The following is a 23,661-nucleotide window of genomic DNA, read 5'->3' as shown; positions in this document are numbered from 1 at the left end:
CAAGCAGCTTGGTGTGAACAAATCAACTGTGGGAGCAATAATTAGAAAATGGAAGACATACAAGACCACTGATAATCTCCCTCAATCTGGGGCTCCACGCAAGATCCCAGCTCTCTGCAAGTCATTCACTAGGTCCCCCCGTGTGGTCCTGGGATTTTTGCTCACCGTTCTTGTGATCATTTTGACCCCACGGGGGGACCTAGTGAATGACCTGCAGAGAGCTGGGACCAACGTAACAAAGGCTACCATCAGTAACACACTACACCGCCAGGGACTCAGATCCTGCAGTGCCAGACGTGTCCCCCTACTTAAGCCAGTACATGTCCGGGCCCGTCTGAAGTTTGCTAGAGAGCATTTGGATGATCCAGAAGAGGATTGGGAGAATGTCATATGGTCAGATGGAACCAAAATAGAACTGTTTGGTAGAAACACAACTTGTCATGTTTGAAAAAGAGAGAATGCTGAGTTGCATCCAAAGAACACCATACCTACTGTGAAGCATGGGGGTGGCAACATCATGCTTTGGGGCTGTTTCTCCGCAAAGGGACCAGGACGACTGATCCATGTACAGGACAGAATGAATGGGGCCATGTATCGTGAGATTTTGAGTGTAAACCTCCTTCCATCAGCAAGGGCATTGAAGATGAAACGTGGCTGCGTCTTCCAACATGACAATGATCCCAAACATACCGCCCGGGCAACGAAGGAGTGGCTTCGTAAGAAGCATTTCAAGGTCCTGGAGTGGCCTAGCCAGTCTCCAGATCTCAACCCCATAAAAAACCTTTGGAGGGAGTTGAAAGTCCGTGTTGCCCAGCGACAGCCCCAAAACATCACTGCTCTAGAGGAGATCTGCATGGAGGAATGGGCCAACATACCAGCAACAGTGTGTGCCAACCTTGAGAAGACTTACAGGAAACGTTTGACCTCTGTCATTGCCAACAAAGGATATATAACAAAGTATTGAGATGAACTTTTGATATTGACCAAATACTTATTTTGCACCATAATTTGCAAATAAATTCTTTCCAAATCAGCCAATGTGATTGTCTGGATTTTTTTTCTCATTTTGTCTCTCATAGTTGAGGTCTACCTATGATGCCAATTACAGGCCTCTCTCATCTTTTTAAGTGGGAGAACTTGCACAATTGGTGGCTGACTAAATACTTTTTTGCCCCACTGTATCTGTATTTATTTGAAGGCTTACCGTGGTTACATTTTGGTGTCTCAGCTGCTGCTATGAGAGTGCTCACTATATTTGTCTTATTTATCTGACTGTTGCATGACAGAATTACATCACTGCTCTCCTAGTATCTTTTATCATCCAAAACTGGATATTTTGGTGCCAGCTTTGAAAAAGGAAGAAGCAGTGAAGGGGGTAAGCTGATTTTCAGTAGGTCAGGGCACCTACACACTGGCACTGACTCACTCACTGATTAGATGAGGAAAGTGGAATATTAGTGCTGAACCCGTAGGGTTGTCTCACTGGAGTTGCTGTCTTAATATATTGATGTTGATGCAAATGATCAGGTTCCTGAGCAGGCGGCTTCTGCACCCCAGAGGAGATCTACGGTCTAGTTGGCTTGTAGTGTAATGCTTTAAAAATTGAAACTGAAGTTCCAAAAAACTGTTAAGAGGTCATGATACAGGTTTATTCTGATTAAAGTCAGGTGGACAATCCAAAAAATGGTAGCTTCAGGGCTTGATTAACAACAGTGTTAACAACGCAGAAGGAAACAGAACCTATAATGATATTTTTTCTGTGTGAATTATAAGCAAAGGCCTTTCAGCAGCTTGTTTGGCAGCTGAGATTTTAGTACAACAAACAGCTTCTTTGCCTCCATTTGCACAGTATGAATGTATATGCAGTGTTACAATAGCTCTGTACATTTTTATAACACACCCCTTGGTGTATGTAACTCCTAACATTGAATGTATCCTATTTGCTCCCTTGTGATCTGTTAAATATACTGTTGACAGAGTTTTGTTATATCTGTTAGATATGTGCGAAAAACACCTGTTGATCATTGCAGAAATTCCCATGCTCTGCTTTTGTCAGTTAACATTGTTCTTAGCCTTCTGTGTGGAGTACAGAACACTGCATCCCTATGTTATAAAGAAGAGGTGAAGGTGAAGTGTTCTGCAGTCCAAAAGTGATTTTCTATAGATACAGTGAGGGTTGACACTCTAAAAGTGTGTTACAGGCAGGCTCACCAGATGAAAATAAAGGGAAAAAAGCTTGCAAAATAAATGCAGCCACCACATCTAGGAACTGGTATTCTGCAATATATTTTGTTTTTGTTCTATATAGATACTATATGCGTTTAAATCATTGTCTTTTCGTGGTGGTCATGAATGGTTCTAAAGTTCCAAAGGTAGGAGGTTTTTTAACTAAATGCATTCTTTGCATTAAGGTAATAACCTTGTGCAAGCAGCTCACCCCTCCCAGGCCCCTCTAAATACATACCTGAGCCAGATCTCGATCCAGCGATAAGCACAAGAACAGTGGCTCTCTCTCTCCTCATTGGGCAGAGAGGCAACAGTGAGAGCCATTGGATCCTACATACAGTACAGCAGTGAGAGCCATTGGATCCTACATACAGTACAGCAGTGAGAGCCATTGGATCCTACATCCATACATACCTGAGCCAGCGATAAGCACAAGAACAGTGGCTCTCTCTCCTCATTGGGCAGAGAGGCAGCAGTGAGAACCATTGGATCCTGCTGCTGTTAATTACAGCCAGTAAAGAGGGAGTGATATGTGGGGCTGAGCCACACTCTGTGTGTCAATGGGAGTGAGCACGCACGAGTGCCCCCATAGCAACAGCGGCAGAGAAACCCAGACTGTGTGTGCTATATGTCCACATCCCAGCAAATCATGTACAACAATGAACAGAATATGTAGTCATGGACTTCGTGTGGACATATAGAAAAGAAACTGAGTACTGTAAAAAGAACTTTTTTATATGCTATTAAAAATCGTTTACACTACATTAAAAATTATTCTCCACAGATTTTGGGAATCTTTTTTCAGGAGCATATGTGACAGAATCAGTACACTGGAACTTTTAATAGAGTAGGATCGACTAGAATTCATAGCATGTGCATATTGCCCATAGAGGTGCAAATGAGTAACCTAAGGTGAAGCCACTGCCTCTCAAGTGGGAAATTCAGGTACAATCGGTCTGCCCATGTGAAAGGGTCCTAAATAGAAAGATCAACTTCCCAATGGAGAACCTTCCAGACCCAATGTAAGGAAGTCACCATAAAGACAGCATGGTAGTCAAACTAGTCAAGGCACATATATTCCAAATAGAGGGCTTGATAAGTAGCTTATAAAGAAATTCAGTTCACATCAATCTAGCCTAAAAGGCTTGCATAATTGCACATGGAGCAGTTTTCTGTGATTAGGGACAAACATTTACCCCTATATGCGAACAGTCTGCATCCAGGGTCTTCATCTGTCCCGAACAGCAAGTAATCATTCCATGTTCAAATACCTGCAGTCAGTGTCAGCCTGTCATTAATTTGTACAGGCTTCCTGTCAATAGCTGTTCAGAGACACTTGGAATTACCCACCATAGAAATGCACTGATAGGGCTGGTGACCAGCTGTGGACATGGTTAGCTTTTGCTGAGTGGGCACGGTCAGGATCATCATAGAGTAAACCAAGGGCCTTGAAAAATGCTTCGACTAAATCTCAGGCTGGGTCATTTGCGGGGAGACTAAAAGACCAAGACTGGGGGTCCCCCTGCAATCATGTAATAATCAAATTAACCCACTGTGCTTCAGAACCAGAAGAGCATTGTCTAGGCTTAATGTATAGCATACAACTGTTTTTAAACTTAGAAACATATGGGGTCACCAGAAAAACGGTCAGGTGGGTTAACCTTGGACTCCGGTTCCTGTGTTGCTACTGGAGGAGCGTTTACATGGACAGACAGTTTCTGGACTTGGTGTGTCAGTTTGCAAGTCTCCTCAACAAATAAACAAGCCTGTGTAGAGTCCTTCTTCACAAAAATATTTTCTTGTTAAAGGCTTGTGATAATGTCACCTGTACTCCTAACACAGGTGTTTTTTGCCAACTACGGTCCATTGAGATTTCCCTTCACTTTCTGTCCCATAGCCAAAAGCGATACAAAAATCCCTCCAAAGTGGGGGAATCCCTGGTTGTCATTAGAGTCGCCAGAACTAGTGTGTGGAAGTCATTGGAAGATTTCCCCTCTCTTACTGTTCTGGTGACAACCCAATATTTGGGATTTTCTTTCATTTCACGCTTGGTAAAAACCTGACAGGTGTTCTAATTCCTCTGTACTCTATCTGAAATTAAAAAAAGTTCTGCTTATAGTTATACTTTAAGTACTCTGTATTAAATAGTTATTAACATATAAGTTTTCATACAAGTTGTGTATAAGTTTATATAAACAATCATTTTATTTGTAAAATGTAACACAAAAGCTTTGTAGTTTCACCTGAAAGCAAATAAAGAAAACAAAAATGAATGCGCATACAAATTAAACTCAGACACTCAGAGAGGTGCCTAGACCTTGTGTTGACTTCAGAGCATATTGGAACCCAAAAACATGAGTAAATCTGTTATGCAGATATTGACTTAATCTCATGAAAACATTTGCTCCCAACTTTTGAGCCTGCCTATTGGATGAGTATGATGGTTGACTTTACTGACTAATATCAATCTGCAGGAAGTGGGAGGGATAGCACCAAGCAGAAAATTGATGGGATGAATTCCTTATTTTGGCCTTTTATACTTTAGGAAGCAGATTGCTTTCATCCATTATTGTGTGACTCCATTTTTGTATGTGTTGAGTTGCTTCAGAGAGATAGGCTGCTTTTAAGGCAAACAGAACATGTCACAATGCCCATGTATGCATGCCTTGTTCCGCTCATTTATCCATCCATTGATAATTACTGCTTTTTTGCTATTGGTGGTCATTTATCGTGTAGCTCTATGTAGGTAGGAATGAGTTTTATTGTTAAATACTAGCATTTGTAGCAGATATAGTACCTACTGGACAATTAGCTATGCTTACTTGTAAAACAAAAAAATTAAAATATTCTTTTATTGTGTAGTGAATGCAATGAAAACACTCAGAATAAATTGCTGCTCTGCTCTATAATTTGGCATGTTTTGTATTTTCAGACTGATGACAAAAACTTTAGACGTGGGCCCTCCTGGAGGAGGCAATTTCCACCACGCGAGGTCCATGGAATCAGCATGATGCCGGGCTCTTCAGAAACACTGCCAGCAGGATTCAGATTAACAACAACATCCGGACACTCACGAAAAATGACAACAGATGGTACTGCTTTATTTTTAGCTTTGCTTACAGCAATAGGTCATACTATTCTGTAGAAGTGCATTAAAATGATGATTGTGTCAAAATAACACCCTATTGCATGTGTACAGGACTGACAACTGAAAACAGAAATGCTTTATGTGATAAACGGCACAGTATGTGTATAAATTTATTTATGGAAATAGAAATATTCCCTCATATTGTGTAGTTAGCAAAATAATTCTATAAAACAAATTGAAAAAAGGGTTGTGTTGCCCATAATAAACAGATTGTACTTTTTTTCCCCAACCAGGAATGAAAAAATGCAAACCTGGTTGTAGTGGTTAACCCCTGTATTTTTTTAGAAATCCATATAGTATATTTAGTTATAACCTGTAAAGATAAAAATAGGGGAACTACATTTACTGATTTGTTTTTCTTGTTCAAATACTTTTATTGAGAAGCTTCAACATGTACACACCAAATATATACAGAAGCCAAGTTGGGCCAAACAAAACTCAACACAGGAAGTGGTAGAAAATGCCCTGGTTTCCTAAGAGATCGTGAATACCATGTAATCAGTCGTTTCTCAGCATGTCAAAATACAGCAGATCAAAAAATGGGAAAGACCCCAAACTTAAGAATCAAACAAATAAGGAACAAGGAAGACATGATGGTCAAAGTGGCTGCTAAATGCCTCTCCCCAGCTATAGCTTGGGACTAGCTCAGGGTAGATGGTTACCAGAGAAAGCCAGAGTAAAGTATAGGAAAGGATAAGGGGATAAGGTGAGTGCATCGGCGGGCTGGCCCGACAAGTGTCACTGTGCTCAAATATAGGGGCCAAGTGGTACTAGAGGTCAGGGTTCCAATAGGGTAGTGTCAAAGTCAAGGTGGAAAACATTTGTCTGCCCAGGGTTGAAAACATTTTTAAATATGGGTGGATTCTGTCTTGTAGAGTGGCCTCAATGTTGGTGTGTATCATTGCTTGTGTGAGTCTATGCTTCACGGCCAAAATGTTAAGTTTAAACTGAGCTGTCATTCAGCAAAGCCACCTGAGGGTCAAGTTGTAGGGTTGTATCAAATAAGCTAATGAGAATTTCATGGTATCTAGCCAGAAATAGTGCACCAAAGGGCAAGTCCACTAGACCTGCAAGTATGTTCCTGAGTCCCTGCAGTCTCGGAAGTAAAGGGCGGGGTAGTTAATTTTCTGGGCTGCTATTTTTGTGAGGCCTTATGAGTTGTCACCCAGATGTCAAGCCATTCTTCCTATGTCAAAGTTAATGATAACAACGCTGCCCAGCTCCCGACATATGTCAGGGGGGAGGTTGTTAAGCCCAACAGTAAGCTTCTGTATAGTTGGGAAATCACCCATTCAGAATGAGGTTCAATGGAGCATAAATGCTAAAATGGGGACCTCTTGGCGGCCTCTTCATGGGCTCGTAAGTGCGCTTGAAAGAAATGTCTTATCTGCAGGTAGTGAAATTGTTCAGATTGTGGGAATTTATAATTTTCCTGTAATTGGTTGAAAGTTTTAAAGCCTGAAGTGGTAGCTAGGCAGGGCAATCTTGTAAAGTTTGATTGGAGTCAAAGGTGAAAAGATGCCGGGGAGACATGTACAGAATAAAAGGAGGGGTTGCGCATAAATGAGAGCATTGGGTTGTGGGGGATTAGTAAGTCTGGCACCTGTTTTATCCTGTCCCAAAGGGCCATGGAATGTTGGCTTACTGGATTTGTGAAGGCGATCCCTCCCTCAGGGTGAGTCAAAGAATATTATGTTCTGGGTGGTGTGGTATTTCAAGTGCGGTGGCAGTTGGGCCACCTGATAGTACTTAGTTCAGCAGTGCTGAATACCTAACCCACTCTGCAACTCAAGCCGTAGTAGAGTGGATCGAGGTATGCCTGGGGGAATCACACTCCATATAAAGTGTGAGACTCTACATTGTAACAAGCAAAGAAAGTAAACTAGAACTGGAATTGGGAGGACCCTAAATAGATAGAGGATTCTTGGGGTAATGTCATCTTGATAGCCGATAGCCTACTGAACCAGGAGAGTTGCAGGGTAGAACATTTGGATAGTAAAGTGGACATGTGAGCTAGCATAGGTGGGTAATATGCCCTGTAGATGTTGCTAGGGTTTCTGGGAAAATGGATTCCCAGGTATTTCAAACTGTGCTCTACCCAGGTAAATGGGAAGGTTGTATATAGAGCCTGACATTCCGTAGGTTGTAGTGTTGTAGTGTAACATTCAGGGTCTTTCACTTGACTCTGTTGACCTCAAGCCCAGAAACATATCCAAAATCATCAAGCAACTGGAGTAGATTGAGAGTTTAGACCAGCAGGGAAGTAAGGAACAATAGGATATCATTTGCGAATAAACAAAGCTCTTCAGGTTTCCACATATGAGTTGGGCCAAAGGTTCAATTGCTAGTGAAAACAAGAGAAGAGATGGGGGAAACCATGTCTGATCCCTCTGGATATAGAAAATGAGTTGGATATGTAGCCTGAACATTGTATATAAGTTCTTGAGGATTCATACATAGCTAATACCCAGCACAGGAAGCTGGGGTCAAAGCCCCACTGGACTATGATGTGTTGTAGATAAGTCAAGAGACAGAGTCAAAGGCTTTATGACTACTGACTTGTTTTTAAACTGGTGGCAGCTCCAGGATTGTCATTATCATCCTTTGTTCAGTACCAAGTGAGTCTCAGACTAAGAACAAGGATTTAGACAGTAAAGTGAGAACTCCTAACCTCCATACATGTTTCAGTTGTGTGAATCACAAAGCAGTGAAGCAATAATATCCCCTAAATTACTTGGTCACATACTAGGTAAGAAGAAAACATATTACTGTTGGCTATTACTGCAATGGTCTACCCAAGTTCACATCCACATTCTATGAAACACAGGTTACATGCAATACTGAAAGTATTAGGCAAATCAAAGAGGTTTTTGATTAGGACATTTCACATTTTTCTTTGCTTTTGCTCTCCTGAGACTGTTTCTGGAGATATATTTGCAGTTGTATTAGGAAATCAAGCTGTTCAGATGGTATTTTTTTCAAAGTGATCCTGGTAGCCTTTTGATGTGCATATTTTTGGCTTCCAATTGTCTCTAAAATACCAATATACTTTTTGTTAAAAACAAACCTTTTAAAATTAATATTATTGTAACTTCCAAAGTGTTTCACACATTTTCAGGTACACACTTGACCTACAAGTTTTGGGGTCTGCTCCTGTACAGTTGGCATCTATGATATGTTGCTCTTCAACTATAAAAACGTAACAAGTGCAAAGATCAATCACACTACTGAAATTGTCTGAGATTAATTGTGTAAATCCTGCACACAATTTTGAGCCACAATTACAACATTACTTGATCATGTGTGATAATTCATAGATACATTGTAGCTTACACCTTAGAAATCTTATTGTCCCATCACTTAACATTTGTGGACAGGCCTTTCATAATTTATGTTGGGGATTTGTAATGCTTAAATCACCTAGGTCTCTTAGCGTAAGAGGGTTGCCTACTTTCCTGCAACAGTGGAAACATGAACTCTATGGGGAGCTATATAAAACATACAGTACAGTATATTGTGATTTCAGTGCTGCAAACGACACTGCTCAAAATAATTAAAGGAACACTTTGAAAACACATCAGATCTTAATGGGGAAAAATATCATGCTGGATATCTATACTGACATGGACTGGGTAATATGTTAGGAAAGTAAAGATGTCCCATCATTTGATGGAAATGAAAATTAATAACCTACAGAGGACTGAATTCAAAGAAAATCTAAGTGAAAAAAGTATGCAGCAGGCTAGTCTATTTTGCTGAAATTTCATTACAGCAACTCAAAATGGTACTCAGTAGCTTGTATGGCCCCCCACATGCTTGTATGCATGCCTGACAATGTCGGGGCATGCTCCTAATGAGACGACAGATGGTGTTCTGTGGTATTTCCTCCCAGATCTAGACCAGGGCATTACTGAGCTCCTGGACAGTCTGAGGTTCAACTTGGTGGTGTCAGATGGACCAAATATGATATCCCAGAGGTGTTCTATTGGATTTAGGTCAGGCGAGTGTGGGGCCCTTTCAATGGTATCAATCCTTTCATTCTCCAGGAACTGCCTGCATACTCTCGCTACATGAGGCTGGGCGTTGTCATGCACCAGGAGGAACCCAGGACCCACTGCACCAGTGTAGGGTCTGACAATGGGTCCAAGGATTTCATCCCAATGCCTAGTGGCAATCAGGGTGCCCTTGTCTAGCCTATAGAGGTCTGTACGTTTCTCCATGGATATGACTCCCCAGACCATCACTGACCCACCACCAAAATGGTCCTGTTGAATGATGTTACAGGCAGCATAACATTCTCCATGGCTTCTGCAGACCCTTTCACATCTGTCACATGTGCTCTGCCAATTCAAGACCTGCCAATTCTGGTGTTCAATGGCAAATGCCAATCAAGCTCTATTGTGCTGGGCAGTGAGCACAAGGCCCACTAGAGGAAGTGTGGCCCTCAGGCCACACTCATGAAGTCTGTTTTTGATTGTTTGGTCAGAGAAATTCACACCAGTGACCTGCTGGAGCTCATTTTGTAGGGCTCTGGCAGTGCACATTCTGTTCCTCCTTGCACAGAAGAGCAGATACCAATCCTGCTGATGGGTTAAGGACCTTCTACGGCCCTGTCCAGCTCTCCTAGAGTAACTGCCTGTCTCATGGAATCTCCTCCATGCTTTGGGAAACGCAGCAAACCTTCTGGCAATGGCATGTATTGATGTGCCGTCCTAGAGGAGTTGGGCTGCCTGTGCAATCTCTGTAGGGTCCAGGTATCTCCTCATGCTGCCAGTAGTGACGCTGACCCTAGCCAAATGCAAAACTAGTGAAAAACAGAAAAGATGAGTAGGGAAAAAAATGTCAGTGGCCTCCACCTGTAAAACCATTCCTGTTTTGGGGGTCATCTCATTGTTGTCCATCTAGTGCACCTGTTGTTAATCAGTTTCAGCTGCTTTGGTGTTAATGAAATTAACAACCCCCTCTGCTACTTAACTGACCACATCAATATCCCAGGAGTGTATTTGACTTGATGCTATACTCTGATTAAAAAGTGTTCCTTTAATATTTTTGAGCAGTGTACTAAACATGGTTAACCCTAAAGTACACTTATTTATCTCTGCAGATTTGCAGTCTTTGTAAAGAAAAGTTGCATTAAAGAATACATCTTTATTATATAGGTTATTTGGCTTAATGTAAATTATTTGAAAACCAGTTTGTGGTAGGTAGTAGTAGATGGTTGAGATGAGTTATGTTCAATTACTGAACATATGTTTGCTTTTTCTTAGCAGCTGCTCCTTCAGCAATGCAGAGACTAGACAGCTCAACAGTCCGGACATACTCATGTTGACAACACTTTTAAAAAAAAATAAAACAAAGAGCAAAGCACTGAGTTACAGTAAGTAACAGTTAATATTATTACTGTTGTGAAAGTCATTATTGCCAGGTATAAGCAAACATATTCATAAACTGTTAATTTACCACTGTGGATGATGACACATTGATCTATAGACCTGCAGGTTTCTTTGCTAGTGACCCTTGGCTTGGGATAAGATTCCAGCTGGAACTTAGATTGCCTTAAACAAAATGCAAAACCACAAAATGCACAGTTGCTTTACATATCTGTGAAGGGATTTAGCTAACCTTACTCTCCTGTCACACTGAATAGGAAGGCAGGGGGCACCACTGTTCCTGGTCCAGTGTTGCAGCATTGTTTCACCTGCTTGCCTATAGGTCAAAAAATATCATTTTAGTTATTTCTTCAGCTGATTTTGTGCTCAAACGAGAAGGCAGTTGCCCAAAATGGCTAAAATAGGAAAAAAAAAAAACTTAGCTTTAATAACATGCACACCATCTTAAAGGATATGTAAATCCAACATTTCATATTCCTGATGTTCCTGCCAGTCTCTCTGCTTTCCTATTAAAAACTGACCACACTAGGCAGGAGAGCAAAGCGTGGTCAGTTCTCCAGCTGTACTGGGAACTCAGCCTGCTCCCTTCAATGATCAGAGTTATCCTGGCATGCCCTCCCTGCACAGCCTTTCATTGGGAAGATCAGTGTCCTGCTGTTTCCCCTCCCTTAGCTCTTATTCGGCTGAGAACAGAGAGAATGTGATGACAAAATAAAAGAAATGTATTTATGTTTTTTTATATCTTTACATATACCTTACATTTCTATTTTAAACTGTTTTACAAGGTGAGGGTTTACAGTTGCTTTATTTAATTCAGGCAGCAGTCTTCTGATGGTGCTAGACATCCAGTTTTGAGACTTGTAGTTCTAGTTGCATTGTACACTGATCACAGCACCTCCTCTATTCGTAAACTGTTTTTAATTCTTTTCAGTGCAAGGCATTGTGTGATCGGTGTGTGAATAAATATTATGATCGCCTCTCTTCCAAATCACTGAACACCTTGTATTGATTGAAAAGAATGGAACGCACATGATCAGTGTACTGCAGCGGAAACTACAAGTCAGTGCCAGATGTTCTGTGCCAACAGGATACTGCAGCCCAAATAAAAGTGAGATACGCTGTAGCAGCCTGCGATAAGACACTCATTAGCGATAACGTATTTTTACTGAATGACCAGAAATCATGTTTGGCCATAGTTCAGCTTTAATTCAGTTACTGTGTATCTGGCTTTTATAATGATCTGATGACATGCTTGTAGAAGTACCTGCTTCTCATTATGGAAAGAATAGCGAGCCATGGTGAATTGCCAATGCAACAATCCTTTAAATGTCTGTTTTTTAGCGCATTGGACTATTTTCTGCAATCTGAGAAACCAAATTAATGTAATCATTGCAAAAATAATCATAAACACATTTTAAAAATAACCTTTCCATAGAGAAATACACATGCTAGCTACTAATCACCAGCTGAAAATACCAGCGCCTGGCTTTCTGTTTGCAGTATTTTCTGAATGCAGCACCTGGAACAAATATGTAGATGGTGAGTCCTTCCTTCACTCTGGTTTCTCCTGATGTATGCTTGTTCCACGTCAGCGACTTTGAACATTGCTGTCCAGCAGGGGCGGACTGACAACTCATGGGGCCCCCGGGCAATAGGGGATCATGGGGCCCCTGTGTCCTTGCCCAAACTCATAAAAGTCTATGAAAAAGGTACCAGGGGCATCTCATGGGGCCCCCTACTGACCCCGGGCTCTCGGGCAGTGCCCGAATTTCCAAATGGTCAGTCTGCCCCTGCTGTCCAGTCACTAGCACTTTAATCCTAAAGCCTACATAAAACAAAGAATAATGCTGTGCTATCAAACAACTCTAATACCAGTATGTATCCCCTCAGGTGTCATCTTTTAACCATCTACCTGAAGTGCACTACCTAGAAGAATGAAAACCAGAGACCATCTGGCTAATAGCTGAATGCCAGAACGAGCACTGATCTACAAAACTAAAATGTGAAAATATTTTTATGTATCGTATTATCATATGCTTAGTTTATGAGACAGAGAACAACTATAATTATAAGAAAGGTTCCCATGATCCATAGAGGTTTAAATGTGCACAACTTAATGAGATGGAACCGATCGTTTTTATGTTCTGTTACATCTGTTTTCCTTGTAATATACTAGAAATATTTAAGTATTTAACGTGTATTTATTTTATGAAGTGTAAGTCTTTTTTATTTTCTCAAGTGTAAATGGTTATAAATATGATTTTTTAAAAAAATAAAACTTAAAGTTCAATTGAGTCTATGTGGGAAGACCTGACGAAATAGTGTCTCTAATGTTTGTACCTTTCCATTTCACTGTTTTTACAGTTTTTTGGATTGTAACAGTCAAACTAGTATGTTTAGCAGTTAGATGCCTCAACATGTTTCTCCTAAGAGCCTCTAAACATCCAGCTGTATACCTGCCTCTGGTTCCATGGTGTAATCTGGCAGTGGAGCCTAATGGACTTACAAAAGGCACTTGATAGGTCAAAGTCTTTTAGAGAAGCACTGTGATGGCTCTATGAGTAATGAACTGTTTACATAAGTCAAAAGCAATCACCAGGACACCAGTCTTTGGTAAAAAAAAAGAAAAAAAAAGAAAAAAAATCATGGAAACAATAACCTGTGGACCAAGAAAACACTTTGCTTTACCGAGAACACCTTTTACTTTCTCTTCAGATGCCAGTGTCTGTTGGATGTAATAATCCAACAATTTAATATTCAAGATTCTTATGTAAAAAAAAAAAAGTCATACCTTTATTCCAGCTTTTGCTTTTAGCAAACATAATTATTGGTATTCTCCTCGCCAAGATGGCCTTGTAAAGAATTGTTTAAAGATGAATTAACTGAAAGACGAGTAAAAGATGCCTATATATTTGGGCCTGTTTAATAAGAGATATCTACACAGTGGAGCAATCTGTAGCAACCAATCAGGATTCATCATTCAGTGAACCAATCTCAGTAAATACATACTGCTTAGTTGCTATAGGTTACTTCAGTTCTCACAGCTTTATGAAGTTTGATTATATCTAAATCTGGATATAATACATAGGCATAGCTGCAATCTTATTACCTGCTGTGGCTTTATTTGTTGTTTGCAACCGTTGCTTCTTCTCTGATAGTTATTATGGACATCTCCCAAGTAGGCGTTAGGATTATTTGAACTATTTGCCAACTTCCGCTGCTTGACTTTTGCTTGAAACCTTTTAGTTATTCCGTTAAGCCAATGCACGTTCATAAACATTTATTTTATTGTCAGATCTCATTTTTAACCAATGAAAGTTGGAAGTTTATGGTGACAAAATGTTTTCCTTCCATTGTCAATAAAAAGGGAAATAAAACTAAACTCTCTCTGGCTTGTATAACTATGGTGATGTACAGATCGTTTAGAGAAGGTGGAATCCCTAGGCTAGTCACTAGAGGGCGCTCTGAATTCACAGGACTAAAACAAAAGAAACATAATTTCATTGCTGGCTATTACTCATTTTTATTCATATCTGTATTTGCAAATTGCATGTTTCAAGATTGAACTTTTTTGCTTAACTGCGCACATTTTGTTTATAGAAAGGAAAATAAGATGCCGTTAATATTAAAAAAAAAAAAAAAACTAATTAGACAAACCGTTTCCCCCTTTGGAACATAAAGCAAATTAAGTTCACATTTAAAATCAGTCATAAATATATTGCTGGAATAATTGGTTTTTGACATATGTGACAATTCAGCTACAGCTGCTCAAAAGGTGACCATAGACGGGTTGAAATTCAGGCAGTTCAGCACGGAGCGGCCAAATTTTGATCCATGTGTGGCCACTGCAGTTAAATAAAAGTCGATCCATCGATCGACTTCTGTTCAACCACCCCGTCGGATAAAACCTGCTTGGCCAATGGTTACAGCACTGATCTGTGGATTCTGACAGCGGGAAAGTCTTCCTTCTGTGCTACTGTGCACTAACAGCAGGGATTTCCCTTCCACCTTCAATGTGTGGATGGGGGAATTTAATTTAGTTTTTTCATTCAGCCAGCTTGCTGAACGTTAAAAAAAAAAGAAACTGAACCATGTATGACCAGCTTATGGTGTTGTTCAGATGGTCTATAGCTTGTATAAAGATAATGTGTACAGAACGCTCCGTACAGCTTTCAGAAATCTTTATGCAGCTTTGTTGAGGCCTTTGAAGCATCATTCAGCGCTAGTTTGAGAAGCTTAAGCACAGATCTTATTAGGAGTGAGGTCATTGTAACCCCTTCGCACCTAAGGGTAAAACAAATGTTAATGCCCAAGCACAATTTTGCAACTTTGACATGTGTTAGTAAAATCGTACAGTGGGGATCGAAAATTTGTATTAATGTGCATAAAGAAGCCAAGGAAAGATGGAAAAATCTCCAAAAGGCATTAAATTACAGATTAGACATTCTTATAATATGTCAACAAAAGTTAGATTTTATTTCCATCATTTACACTTTCAAAATAACAGAAAACAAAAAAATGGCGTCTGCAAAAGTTTGGGCACCCTGCAGAGTTAATATCTTGTACTGCTCCCTTTGGCAAGTATCACAGCTTGTAAACGCTTTTGTAGCCAGCCAAGAGTCTTTCAATTCTTGTTTGAGGTATCTTTGCCCATTCTTCCTTACAAAAGTCTTCCAGTTCTTTGAGATTTCTGGGCTGTCTGTCACACACTGCTCTTTTAAGGTCTATCCATAGATTTTCAATTATGTTGAGGTCAGGAGATTGTGAAGGCCATGGCAAAACCTTCAGTTTACGCCTCTTGATGTAATCCCCCGTGGATTTCGAGGTGTGTTTAGGATCATTATCCATTTGTAGAAGCCATCCTCTCTTCAACTTCAGCTTTTTCACATCAAGTTACCATCCAAAATTTGCTGAAATTTTATTGAATCCATTTTTCCTTCTACTCGTGAGATGTTCCCTGTACCACTGGCTGCAACACAACCCCAAAGCATGATTGATCCAACCCTATGCTTAACAGTTGGACAGAGGTTCTTTTCATTAAATTCTGTGCCCCTTCTTCTCCAAACGTACCTTTGCTCATTCCGGCCAAAAAGTTCAATTTTAACCTCATCGGTCCACAGAACTTGTTTCCAAAATGCATCAGGCTTGTCTATATGTTCATTTGCAAAGTTCAAACGATGATTTTTGTGGTGAGGACGTAGAAGAGGTTTTCTTCTGATGACTCTTCCATGAAGACCATATTTGTACAAGTATCTTTTTATAGTGGAATAGTGTACCACAACTTCAGTGTCTGCCAGATCTTTCTGGAGGGATCGTGCAGTCAAACGTGGGTTTTGAATTGTTTTTCTCACAATCCTGCGAGCTGTTCTGTCTGATATTTTTCTTGGTCTTCCAAATCTTGCTTTAACTTCCACTGTTCCTGATGACTGCCATTTCTTCTTAATCACATTCCAAACAGAGGATATTGACATCTGAAAAAGCTTTGCTATCTTCTTATAGCCTTCTCCAGCTTTGTGAGCGTCAACTATTTTCAGTTTCAGTTTTCTAGACAACTGCTTAGAAGAACCCATGGTGCTGATTGTTGGGGCAAGGTCAGATGAGTCTGGGCATTTAAAACCTTTAAGATTGACATCACCTGGTCTTCCCAGACGATGATTGAGAACAATTCATGACACTGGCAGGTCTCAGCTTTGCAAAGGGGGCAGTGCATGCTATAAATTCTGCAGGGTGCCCAAACTTTTGCAGACGCCATTTTTTGGTTTTCTGTTATTTTGAAAGTGTAAATGATGGAAATAAAATCTAACTTTTGTTGACATATTATAAGAATGTCTAATCTGTAATTTCATGCCTTTTGGAGATTTTTCCATCTTTATGCACATTAATACAAATTTTTAGCTGGGGTGCCCAAACTTTCGATCCCCACTGTATATATCATCACAACTACTTTGTGCATTAAGGTGAATTATACCTTGCTTTTTTCAGGACAAATTGGGCTTTCATTTGGTGGTAAAGGATCTACTATTTTTTTTTTCTTTATTATCAATGGAAATTGGGCCACAATAGTAAAAAAAAATTCTTTTAAAATTTAGCTGTATATTTCTTACCACCATAACCTACCGCTAAATAACAACCCAAATTAAATTCTCCTGCTCCTGACAATCACAGCGATACCACATATGTATATGTTAGTTGTTGTTTGTACCCGTAGTACAGCCCAAAAACAATGCCCATTTTGCTTGTTTTCATCCTATCTAAAACACACTGATGCTGACACGAATATGAATTGAAAAAATTGAAAAATAAAAAACCTGTCCAGAAAAATACAGATCCAGACCTTGACCTTTGACCCTGACACAAACACTAACCCTTGCACTGACTTAGATCAAACCTTGATCTAGATATTGTTTATTTTATTTTATCATTATTATTTTACACATTTGTTTTTTTTTTTTCTATCTGAAAGGAGAAAGATATAGTGTAAAATGGGGGAGGGCTTCACAGTGACTGATCACTGTGATAGCCAATCAAAATATATCACAGCAATCAGGTGACCTGGAAACGGGAGCTCCAGGTCTCGATCATTAGTATGGGACTCGGGGCTTGCGGTGAGACCCCAGTCTCTGTGCTGGGAGTGCGTCGTGCGGCGCACAAAGACAGAATACAAAGACAGATACGCAAATATGTGGCCCCATAGAAAAAAAAGCCCAGTCCAGTGGGGCCGCATACTTGCGTAAACTCAGCGGGAAGGGGTTAAAGAGAAATGTCATATATAGATATTTTTACTTAGTTACATTGGCCCAGTTTGGACCAATGTAACCATACATATACCTGTGGGATCCCACTAGAAGCAAAAATCACTGTAATAGGTACTGCAGCTGTAGTAATCTCCACTAGCTTCTAGGTCCAATGCTGAGTGATTGCCCTTCTGCATTGAGAACACAGGAGATTGACAGCTCAGCAAGGGGAAGCCGCTCAGAGATTGCTTTACATTGTCTCAATGAATGCAAAACATTCGCATATAGGACAAAGTGGGGCAGTGACATCAAGCTCTTCACCTCATCCAATCAGAGAATGTTTTGCATTTGTAGAGAAAGTGCACAGCTTTTTTAAAGCATTTATCATTCTCTTCAAGAAGTGCACTGCACTGAAATTCATCATCTGCCCGAGTTCTCTCTGTGGACTATAGAATACCTCTCCCCCCCATATTATAAATAAGAGAAATGTGGCAATTTTTCTGAAGTCCTAGCATAGTTCCTCTTCTTGAGTGATAGTCCATATGGTATGTGAGCATGGTCACCCAAGGCTGCAAAATGTGCAACTAGTGTGCAGCATCACCAGGTAAAAATAGAGCAGAAAAGAAAAAATAAAACTAATGCAGCCACTACATCTAAGGACCATTAAGGTGCATAATATAACATTTTTGTTCTTGTGCTAAGATACATTTAAAGAAAGCTCCAATCACAGTATGGTCATTTTAAAGAATTTGGTAAAGGTTGCCTGAAAATGTTACAGAAGTGTTGTGTACACATTGCTCCTAAACTGGCTAAAGTGCACGTGAACAAGGTATTATTGTTGCAGTTGGATTATGAACACTGAGTGGTATGAAGCAGAAATGAACCTGTGCTCAGACTTATAGACAATAAATTAATATATCACACAAGCAGTAAAATACATTAAAGCGTTCCTTCATTCACCCATCTAGCTAAAGACATTGTGGAGAAATTATTTTTCAAAGTTCACAACAGAGGTACTGACATCTTAGCTTCTTTCTCCTTCTTTCCCCTTTACCTTCTATTGCTGCAGAATCTTAGCAGCCTGCCAGCCTTCTAATGTATACAAACAGTAGATACTGTAAGCTGGTAGCAACTGACTAAAGTATGACGTTATTTGAAGGTGATATACTTCACCTTATATGCAGCTAGACAGTTCAGGGAAGTCTTGCTTTAATTAATAATATAAATTAAATCTGCGCCAAAAACCTAATCTATGAAAACTATGCCTTTTAAGAAAGTAAATCCTTTAATATTTATAGTCTGTGCACGTTATGTTGGCAACACACACTACAATTTAATTGTAGATATTCTCTTACATCTACCAACAATGATGTAATGTAGGGTCTACAGGCTTGGCTACAAATTTAATGGATTGCTTAGGTAGACCTACACCCATAGTTTTGGTAGATGTGAAGAGATTGTAATGTGCATAGCTAGGATAAAGCCTGACTTCCTCAGGTAGGGGCTAGCCTTTGAGATATTGGTGGTTACAGGGCTTCATTATATCTACAGGTGCTTTTGTCCAACCATGCGGAAGCCTTTATGTAAAACTGACTAGTTACAAAAGCAGTAAAAGTCTGTTGGTGGAATTGTTTACAGTTCTGGGGCAAATGATTCACATTCAGCTGAAAAAATAATCCACTTCTGTAATTTTCTGTCTCCAACTGCCTTCCATCTTTATGCATCTACCTGCATACAATGTGCCCATGCATAGCCTACTATAGATTTTAAGTGAGCTTTAAGCCTCAAATGGCCAGGAGGCATGGGGTGATTTGTGCGGTTTTTTATATTATTTCTGGAACTGCAAGTACAAGGTTGAAGACCTGATAATGGATATGTGAAAGCAAGGTTATTTAATCAATATATTGATATAGAGATAATTTCTGACACATGTCACATGGAGTGTGCCTTCTTAGACATCCTCAGACATGAGGAGACACAAAAGTTTAAGTTAAAAAAAGAGACTCTTCAGCAGCATGGTCTTGGAGCCAATTTGTTTTTCTAGGGAAGTCCGTAGAAGATCAGGAAAATCTTGTTATGTTTATTTCAAGGTATGGTTTTTTGCATAACTGTGGCTACCATTTGTTGAATGGTTTACAGTGTTATGGTAATGTTTCCATGTTCAAGCCAGTAGTTTGCACAGCATCCATCATCATGGCAGAAATAGGTAACATTTAAATGATGCTTGATTCTAGAAGACTACACACCCTGCTGGTAAAATGCATGCAAATGTAATAATTTAGTCCACTAAAACATTAGTATATAGAATGTAAATATAAGAAAATGGGTATACATTGATCAGTCATAACTTTATGACCGCCCACCTAATATTGAGTAGCTCCCCCTTTTGCCGCCAAAGCAGCAGCTTTTACTACCCAAACAGCCCTGGCACAGCAACTCATGAACACCAATGAATCTGAAGGTATGCTGTGGTATCTGCCACCAAGTCGTCAGTAGCAGACTAAGTCGTGTATGTTGTGAGGTGGGGCCTCCATAGATCAGACTTGTTTTTCCAGCACATCCCTCAGATGCTTGATTGGATTGAGACCTGGAGAATTTGGAGGCCTTGTCATCACCTCAAACTTGTTTTTGTGTTTCTCAAACCATTCTTGAACCATTTTTGCAGTATGACAGGGCAAATTATTTTGCTGAGAGAGGACACTGCCATCATGAAATAGGGGTATACTTGGTCAGCAACTATTTTTAGGTAGGTGGTATGGGTCAAGTAACATCCACAAGAATGGCAGGAGCAAAGGTTTCTCAAACATTGCTCAAAGCATCACACTGCCTCCGCCAGCTTACCTTCTTTCCATAGTGCATCCTGGTGCCAGCTCTTCCCCAGGTGAGTGACACTCACACACTTGGCCATTCACAAGTAAAAGAAAACATGATCCATCAGACCAGGCCTCCTTCTTCCATTGTTCTGTGGTCCATTGTGGTTGCTCAGGTGCCCACTGTTGTGCAACATATTCAACTAAATGAGAAAATACCATAAACGAGCAACAAACGCAGTTGAGGCACATTTGTTGGCAAACATGGGGGTATAACAGATGGTGAGTATAACACATACCTTCTTCACTGCCTGTCAGTTGCCTCTGGAGCACGATCCAAATGCAGTTTGGGCTTCAGAGGCAAGGGAGATTTAGACACATGGGTAGCAGTAGCCCCTTATCAGGCCTTGAGCATTAGTTTTGTTATTTTATTGAGGGGATTAAACTTGGATAGGGTAAAGGGGTGTATAGGATGCCCAAGGGAACTGAAAGGCAGAGGTATGATGGGACTTGTAGTTTTGCAACAGCTGGAGGGCTGCCAGTTTGACACCCCTGCCCTAGATGAACTTTTCATCACCCAGCAATCTGGAGACTTTCTTCCTGAACAGGGAAGAAAGTCCTTTAAGTGGGTAAATGTCAGTAGAATAGGGCTATTCTGGTTTCCAATCATAGTGCTCCCTTCCTTATCCGCCCACGGGTTTCAGGGTGTACTCACTCAGATCCACTCCTGCACCACTTACAGAATGGCTGCTACCACCAGGCCTATCAGCTGGGCTGCTCCTTTCCTGCCATACAGGTGGTCCTCTCTCAGGGGGCCAGTGTGTGCTGAGTTTTCCTCCTTTCCAGCTCCAGGCTCGCAGGCAGGACACCATCCCACTAGGCCTTCTTGCAGCCTTCCACCTTCACCTATAATCTGCCTCTCTCCTTCTTCCACCACCTGACTCTCCTCCTACTGAGTAGGCTCAAACACTTTTAAGGGAGTCCAGCCCCTTGTCAAGCCTCCTGTTGGGGATTGGCTGTGGTCTCACAAAAGTGCAGCCAACCACTCCCCAGATCAAACCAATGCCTCTAAGGCCCTCCTCCGAAAGCTTAAGAGCAGGGGAAAATTCCAGAGGGGCTGGCCTGCAGAGTCTCTTAGTCCTGACCAGCACTTGATCCCTCTGACTATCTCACCTGAACTGCTAATCAGCTCCTCTCCAGTCAGCTCCTCTCTAGCACTAGGAGGGTGCTACAAATGTCTAAATATTCCCTAAGAGTGCACTACCCTTTCTGCAGGTACAGTAGAAGAAAAGAGTATTGTAAGTGCAGAAATATGGGCACTACCATGTAAGTCTTGTTTTTAGATGTGCACATATTGAGGTCGTTGTTCCTGCTTTAATACCTAAGGAGTGATCTGAAACAAGACTGCAGGTTGAGAGTGGACATTACTGGCTGCCAAACACCTAAAACAGTGTAATGAGAATAAAAAGAAACATATAACTAGTGATGGGCCAAACACCCTCTGTTCGTTTCACGTCTGAATATTCAAGCCTAACGGAAGTTCGATCGCGAACTTCAAACCCAAGGAACAATTCACTAAGTGGTATTCTATCGCATCCAAGTATGTGGTAAGATACCACACAGCATTTTTCAAAAAAAAACTTTGGCATTCACTAAAAAAAAACACTACTAAAATACAGCATTAGTTATTTTATTAAGTCATGCGGTATTTTAGTAGTGAAAACTTGGTAATATTCAGGCTGTCAGCCAGGTTCCCCACAGACAGCTGAATGTGAAAAAGTATTGCCAGCAATTAAAAATTTTACAAAAAAAAGGCTCTGCTCTCAATGTTAGGCTCCCGCTGTCTGACAGTTCCGCGGCCTGACAGTTCCTAAATATCTAAGGGGCGGGGCCACCTGGAGATGTCAGCAGGGCATGCTGGGCAGATGATGTCATAAGGGTGGCAGATATTTAAGAACTGTCAGGCTGGTAGAGCTGTCAGACGGCGAGAGCCAGCATCTAGTGCAGAGCCTTTTTTTTTTTCTTCAGGTGGGCGGTGGCGGCAGGCATTGTGATTGACATTGGATCTACTTCAGAGAACATTTTTTTTTTATTTTTGTTTTAATAAAGGACTTGTCAAAGACTGTCTAGTGTCATTTTTTACACACTTTTTCATGAATGAGTGGCAGTACATGTACCCCATACTCAATCACATAGGGGGAAGGGCCAGGACCTGGGGGCCTCCAGATTCCAATAAGCCCCCCCGCCCGCAGAACCCCACAACCACAGGCAATGGTTGTGGGGGAAGAGGCCCTTATCCCCATCAACATGGGGACAAGGTGCTTTGGGGGGAGAATCTTGTCCCCCCCCTTTCCTGACCTGCCAAGCTGCATGCTTGGATAAGGGTCTGGTATGGATTTTGGAGGGGACCCCACGCAATTTTTTAAAAAATATTTTGACATGGGGGTTCCCATCAAAATCCATACTAGACCCGAAGGGCTGTTGCTGCTCACCTCCTCCATCACAGGAGTGAGCTCTCAAATGCTGAGCTCAGAGCTACTGCATCAGGGGAGAGATAGAGCATGTGTGGGGGTCTGAATCAAAAGCTCACTTTGATGGTGGGGGTGAGCAGTATTGACCAAACCTCACTTAGCAACATCCTAACAATGTCCTAGGAGTATTCCAGCCAGGATTCATGAGATATGTAAATGTATATTATATAGGGCAAGCTTGTTGGAGCCCAACCTCTGTAGCTGTAGGATAAAGGTGCCAGATGGATATCAGGGATGGATGGGAGCAGTAACACTGAGGCAGCTCTTCTTAGAGTGGAAGCAAAGATCTAATGCAGCAACATGAAAAAGAGGGGAAAGTGCCTCTAAGTGCAGTATTGACAATTTATTTAGTAAACAATGGATAAATTGCACTTACAAGATAAAGAGTTAAAAAGACTCAGAATATGTAGAACTTTCTTCAAAAGTTCCTTACATTCTTGGAGGGTTTTCTTTCTGAAGCCGATACATTTCTTAAGTGGATGTGGTTTGTTATGTATTGGACATTGGCGATTTGAGTCCTCAGTTTTCTTGTTTTGATCAGTCTTTTCAAGAACTGTAGCAGGTGCAGGTAGAACATTAGTCCTTTTCACTAATGCTGGACCTCTATGGTTTCTGTGCGACATACGTGTTCATAGGTCTTGGAGAGAGTGTACTGAGAAGGTTACAATTCCCATATGAGAAACTTGGGTCATTCTTAGTGTCTGCAATACTTTTGATGAACTCGCAGAAGTAGGAAAAGGGAGGAAAGGCAACTCTATGTTCTTCTTTATACTTTGATCCAAGTGCTGCCCATCTTTCTTGAATTCCATATGGTAGCTTGAG

The 23,661-nt window shown here is 40.8% G+C and overlaps 1 protein-coding gene across 11 annotated transcripts in view; it reads left to right on the top strand.

Annotated features, from left to right (window-relative positions):
- The window catches only part of PPFIA2 (PPFI scaffold protein A2), a 455,338-nt gene extending 441,192 nt beyond the window's left edge, over positions 1–14,146 (top strand). For 6 of the 11 annotated variants that reach the window (XM_089652271.1, XM_089652255.1, XM_089652243.1 and 3 more), the window contains 3 exons: positions 5,159–5,318; positions 10,642–10,751; positions 12,655–14,146. In XM_089652271.1, coding sequence (XP_089508397.1) covers positions 5,159–5,318; positions 10,642–10,703 — 222 coding nt within the window. In that variant the 3' untranslated portion in view covers positions 10,704–10,751; positions 12,655–14,146. The remainder of the gene's footprint in view (positions 1–5,158; positions 5,319–10,641; positions 10,752–12,654) is intronic. The other 5 variants (XM_089652279.1, XM_089652302.1, XM_089652236.1 and 2 more) reach the window with 2 other exon arrangements.
- The last annotated feature ends 9,515 nt before the right edge of the window (positions 14,147–23,661 follow it).

This window comes from Staurois parvus, unplaced genomic scaffold, assembly GCF_062004578.1.
Source record: "Staurois parvus isolate SC_StPar_1 unplaced genomic scaffold, SC_StPar_1.0 ptg000025l, whole genome shotgun sequence".
Lineage (NCBI taxonomy): Eukaryota > Metazoa > Chordata > Amphibia > Anura > Ranidae > Staurois > Staurois parvus.
The sequence above is the reverse complement of the archived record's forward strand: the minus strand, read 5'-3'. Positions and strand labels throughout refer to the sequence as shown.